General features: G+C 49.6%; 3 protein-coding genes across 3 annotated transcripts in view; 1 reads left to right on the top strand and 2 right to left on the bottom strand.

Moving 5' to 3' along the window:
* The window catches only part of LOC128271213 (uncharacterized), a 13,855-nt gene that overhangs the window by 2,251 nt on the left and 6,224 nt on the right, over window positions 1-5,380 (bottom strand). Inside the window, exon 3 of the mRNA XM_053008656.1 lies at window positions 154-531. Within this exon, the coding sequence (XP_052864616.1) occupies window positions 154-531 (378 nt within the window). The remainder of the gene's footprint in view (window positions 1-153; window positions 532-5,380) is intronic.
* On the bottom strand, window positions 73-670 carry LOC128275014 (adult cuticle protein 1-like). The gene is made up of 2 exons (XM_053013381.1): window positions 619-670; window positions 73-531 (listed from the first exon to the last, which is right to left on the bottom strand). The coding sequence occupies exons 1-2, from the start codon at window positions 622-624 to the stop codon at window positions 106-108; spliced, it is 432 nt and encodes a 143-aa protein (XP_052869341.1). The 5' UTR covers window positions 625-670; the 3' UTR covers window positions 73-105.
* LOC128275015 (adult cuticle protein 1-like) lies at window positions 2,060-2,543 on the top strand. Its single transcript, XM_053013382.1, has 2 exons — window positions 2,060-2,098; window positions 2,167-2,543. Exons 1-2 carry the CDS (start codon window positions 2,093-2,095, stop codon window positions 2,515-2,517), a joined length of 357 nt encoding a protein of 118 aa, XP_052869342.1. The 5' UTR covers window positions 2,060-2,092; the 3' UTR covers window positions 2,518-2,543.

The raw sequence follows: 5,380 nt of genomic DNA, 5'->3' as shown, positions 1-5,380 counted from the left end.
GAGGCTAGAAAATGATCCATTAGTTCGTCGGTTTTGGTTTCGTTTATTGAGGTAGAGGGTGCCGAACAGTCGATCATGAGGCGTGGAAAACGACGGTCAGCCGGCTTAGTGCGTTCCCGGTGCCGCTTCCAGGTTCAGCGTCTGCTGGTTTACGGCGTGTCCGGGCAATGGTGCCTCATGGACTGCGCCACGGTTCGCGGCCAGGTAGCGAGCCTCGTGGTGGACCTGATGGTGGGCAGCGACGGTATGCACGTGGGCGTGTGGGGCAGCGTAGGCCACCGGGTGGACAGCAGTGCTGGCGTAGGACACGGCCGGGACATGAGCATAAGCATGGGCACCGTGGTAATGGGCGTCGACGTGGGGCGTGTCAACGTACGCGGTGTGATAATCCGACACGACGTACTTCGGAGCAACGTTCTGCTGGACGACCGTGGTCTGCGGTACAGAGTAGGCCAGCGGGACGGCGTACGAGGCGATGGCACTTCCTTCGGCGGCAACGGCCAGCGCGACCATGACTGCAACAACGATGCACTGCAAAACAGACCGAAAGACAACCTCCGGTTAGCGTCCCCACAGTTTCACTCGGCATCGGCGGCCGCTCAGTATCACTCCTTTTACCTTCATGTTGTAAGATTTGGGGTGGTTTTCTTGGGAAACTTCTCGAGACGAAGGTTGCTTCTGAACTGGGCGGAACTCAACCAACTTATGATTCTAGTATCACTTCATAGCCGCTCTTTTATACTAATGTTGTCCCATTCACATTCTCGGCAAGGGTTTGGCAATTACTAGTCAAATTTTCGCCTGTCGAAAAAACGCTCTTCGGCATAGACCTGACTTGGGTGGGGACACTAGTTTCCAACCATAACCTCCGACATCCCGGGCGGTCGGTCGTGTTTCTTTGTTCGCGCCAAGAAGTGAATGTATGTTCCTTGCGCTTTGCTGCAAATAGAACGCGGGAATAGGCACGCCTGGGCTAGATTTCTTGCTGCGTAGCCAGTGTTTTGCATGAAGGTTCAGGATGTCGTTGGCAGTCGCGCCTTACGGCGGAGAAATCGAGGCAAAAAAATTCGCGGATACCAATGCGGATGTTGCGATCTTATCAACACGATTGGCACGCCATCGTGATCCTCTGGCACTCCATCGATCTTATTAACATTCTTACTTTGGATGAGTTGATCGATGGTAGTTTGATCAGCACCTTTTCCGTTTGTTCTATTTCTTTTAATTTCCTTACTGTAGAGAGTAGAAATTGGAAAATGAAATCAAACATACCAAAACTAGTGCATTGTCTTTGAAGTTAAATCCGTTAAAAAATGGTTTATGATCGAAGACAGATCTTCAACAATTTTGGACCGGCTAATCGGTGCAGCACAGGCGGATGATTTACGGACGAGCCTTTTGTTGAACTTGTATTGGCCATCATTTGAAGGTAAATTGAACGCTAGGATTCATATTACAGTTCTCCTCGCTAAAAGAAAAAAAAATCCCTCCTAATGATAAGATATCGTTATTTTCTTCATTCAAACATTCATCGTCATCGGAGGTGTGGCTGCCAATTGCGTAACAAGCATGGTAGCGTATAAAAATGCAACAATCTTCTTCTTTCCAATTTGCTTCCTTTCGTGTTAGTTTCATCGTTCCAAGTGGCAAGTTCAGTCATGCGAAAACACGCGCCTTTCTTTTTTCCGTGCGCTTAATTGTTTTACTCATTTGTACACTAACATTTTTTTATGGCAACCTGCTTTTTGTTGTTATTACATTTATGGTTTCCAGCCCATTTTTCGACCAACCTCTCTATATTACTTGGCTTGACAGTTAGTTCCGGCTTGACTCGCAAGAGCGCGGTTTGGTGCGGTTAAACTCAATTCACCTTCGGCCCACCAATCCTTCGGTTACTGGTGAAGCAAAGCAACCGAGCTAGCCGATCGCATGCGTATGTCACCGCGAGGTCATTGGCCATCCAGCTCGTCACCGATTGATTGCAGGAAAGAAAGGACTCTTATAAAAGCGGCTGCAGCTACAGAAATTGTATGAGACGTACTTGAACTGTTCAACCAGTCGCAGTCGGCATCGCTCGAGCATCCCAACAATCATGAAGGTAACGGACTAGTTCCATAGGGAACCAAGTGTGGGATTCTAATCTCCTCCTAATCCTGTTTCCCGCAGTGCATCGCAGCTGTAGTCATGATGGCTCTCGCAGTCTCGGTCCAGGGATCATCCGTCAGCTACTGGGGCAATGGAGCGGCGCTGTCCTATCTGGCACCAGCCCACGTCGGAAGCTGGGTACAGGACAATTCTTACGCCGGAATTGTATCTCCGTGGAACTATGCTTACCAGGCCGCCGCTCCTGTTGCCGTGGTCGCACCCTATTCCTACCAGCCCGCTGTTGTTGCCGTTGCTCCGAAGGAAGCTCGCTATCTGGCCGCAAACCGTGGCGCAGTCCATGAGGCACCGCTTCCCGGACACGCCATCAATCAGCAGTCGCTGAACCTGGAGCCGGCACCGGGAACTCTGTAAAAACCCCAACCGTCCAAACGGGTCAAAGAAACATTGTTGGCAGTTGCGAATAAAAGCTCGTTGTGATACACAAATCAACTCTGGGTGGTTTCGGTCTACGGAAATCAGATTCACGTCGCACGTCGCTGATGCTAATCGTGGGATGGTATACGAGTATTTGTATTGAAGTCTTCTGCAATCAACGTGACATTTTCAACTATTTCCATGCTCTGGTGGGTCCTCCATTGCATTTGCAGCTCCCAGTTCGACTTCCACCTCCCATACAACTCATGACTTATTTATATTTTGATGGAAAGAAGAAACAAGGAACGTAGATTCATCATTCGATCGTTCGACACTCCCTAAATGATTACTTAACAACATCAAATCTACCTCCAGAGGCTTGGCAATTAAAACTTGTCCAGCCTCCGTTGCCGTATGTGTCCGTCCTTTGAAACGATGTAAAAACACACCCCAGAAAGGTACACCATTTAGAGAACGTGTGGCCGGTTTCAAAGCTTCTAAACAAAGTATAATCTTATGCTCTTTACGCCCATGCGCTATACTCGGTTTTTGTTTGTATGGCATGCGATGCTGGAACGCCGGTGGCGCCGGTCCGATCGAATTCTTCGCCGTCGCCAGTCTGTCCCCAGCGTGGCCGGAACGTTGCTACGGTTGTTTCACTTTTGATTAGATTTTTTCATCAATCCCCTTTGGAGTGCCACCCGGGAATGCGATACCCGAATCGAGAGTGCTGGTTGTACCGGTTTAGAATTACGTTTGATTTAGTTCCAGTACGCCGGCCCCGCATGCCAGTTTCTTCCATCTGTTTGCTTTGATGCCAAGCCTGTTCTCCAGGAAGTGGTTTCCAAAATTCTTGATCCTTCAGCATACAACGCCACAAGGAGAGAGAGAGAGACACATGGATGGGGTTTATTTTGGGTCCGAAACTATGTGGCGAATACTAACATTTATTGCTCCCTGACGTTACGCTCGAGCGAGCCAACTAACCTGTCCCCCTTTATCCAACCGGGGGACAGGTTAGCTGACGATTTTTTCTCTTTCACTTTGGTCAAGGTTTTGGAAGTTGGCTCCCAATTAGGCAATGCCTTCGAAGAATATTCCATATAAATAGTGGACACGGGCATGATGGATGTCATATCACAACCGCTCTCAGACCTACTCACAATTAAACGGAGCTACCAGCACCGGAAACAATAAGCATCATGAAGGTAAGTGTCGCAGCGATCGCCTTACGCATCCAGTTGGTTAATGGGTCTCGTGGGGGTGGTCATCTCTCGTTCGACAGTGCATCGCAGCTGTAGTCATGGTCGCTCTGGCCGTCGCCGTCGAAGGTGGAGTTCACAGCATCCATGGTGTGGTCCCATCGGTGTACGCAGCCGAAACCGTGGTCCAGCAGAACGTGGTGCCCCGGTACGTCACTGCTTACTCTGCCCCGGCCGTAACCTACGCCAGCCACGGAATCGCTCCGGTCGCCGCTTACGCCGCTCATGCTCATGCTCCAGTTGCGTACGCTGCCCATAACACCTACGTCGAGGCCCCGCTGGCTTACTCCGCTCCGGTTGCCTACGCTCACGACCATCACAGCTACGTGCACGCCGTCCCCACTGTGTACGCTCCGGTCCACAAGGAGGCCTCCTACGTTGCTGCCACCCGAGGTGCCGTCCACCATGCTCCACTGCCAGGACACGCCATCAACCAGAAGTCGCTCAACGTTGAGCCCGCTCCCGGAACTCTGTAAATACTGGACTAGCACGCAGCGAAGATAAAGCAAACAATGGATTACGGTAGTGTTGGGCTCTGAGATTGGTTCGAAATAAACTGGATTGTTGCAAGTGTAAAAAATGGTTTCTTATCGAGTTATCAGTACAATGTGGATGTTAACGCGATTTGTAGATGCCGTTTGACGTACACGATTAAATTGTTTTTCGAAACTTCTGAAGACTACGAAACAGTGGCTATCCAGTTCTTATTCTCCTTCTTTTGCCATTTCATTCAAGTTACTCTGACGATCTGGGTCTTGAGTTAAGTCAGTGCGGAAGACGAGCCCCCGGATTACCGGAAAGTCTTTCAAATTAACGCACGCACGGTGGATCGCTAGAGCATTACCAACCATGTCACGAGCCCTCTTTCTTGTAGAAACATATGGTAAGATCGTGTGTCGGAAAGCGAATGTGTCACAGAGGTGGATGAAATCGATCGACGGTAGCCGTAAGCGTAGGCCTGGCCTGGGCTTCCGCACGTTTGCTCACGGTCGAATTTCGGGCGCCAGTGCGTGGAGAAGCACCAGTGCGAATAAACGACAAGCAGCGTAAAGAAAAACGGCATCAATTGGTGCCGGGTGCGGTTGGATGCCGCCTTGGCATCTAGAGTGGAACGGGCTGAAGAAACGAAATCAACACCCGGTAATAACTTCAAGGCCACTGGCATCTGGCATCGCCCCTCCGGCCAAGATTGCGCCAGTAGGCGGCGATCGCTCTTTGACACCCTTTATTTTGCTGCTGCTCTTTGTGTTGGTGCTTCGCGGTCCAATTTCCTGTTCTGTCAGTCTCGTGTCAGCTATATTCATAATCAGCGATCGTTTAACAATTTATTTTTGCTCAATTTTGCTCAACTTGTGCAAATGGCGAAATGGTGACGCAGAGGAAATGAAAAAGGGCTGCACACCATGCGAGAGCATATTTTGCTAGACGGCTTCCTTTTAAAAATGTTTGTCCTCTTGGACATTGAATGAAACCAATTATTTAATATTGCATTAACCCATTTTCTGATATTTTATTTACAAATCACATTTTGCCGAGCATTCAAGCCACATACGACTTCTGGTTGACGAGATGTCCCGGCAGAGGAGCCACATGCACAG

Source organism: Anopheles cruzii, chromosome 3 (genome assembly GCF_943734635.1).
Source record: "Anopheles cruzii chromosome 3, idAnoCruzAS_RS32_06, whole genome shotgun sequence".
Taxonomy (NCBI): Eukaryota; Metazoa; Arthropoda; class Insecta; order Diptera; family Culicidae; genus Anopheles; species Anopheles cruzii.
Note: the sequence above shows the minus strand (reverse complement) of the source record. Positions and strands in the feature narration are given on the sequence as shown.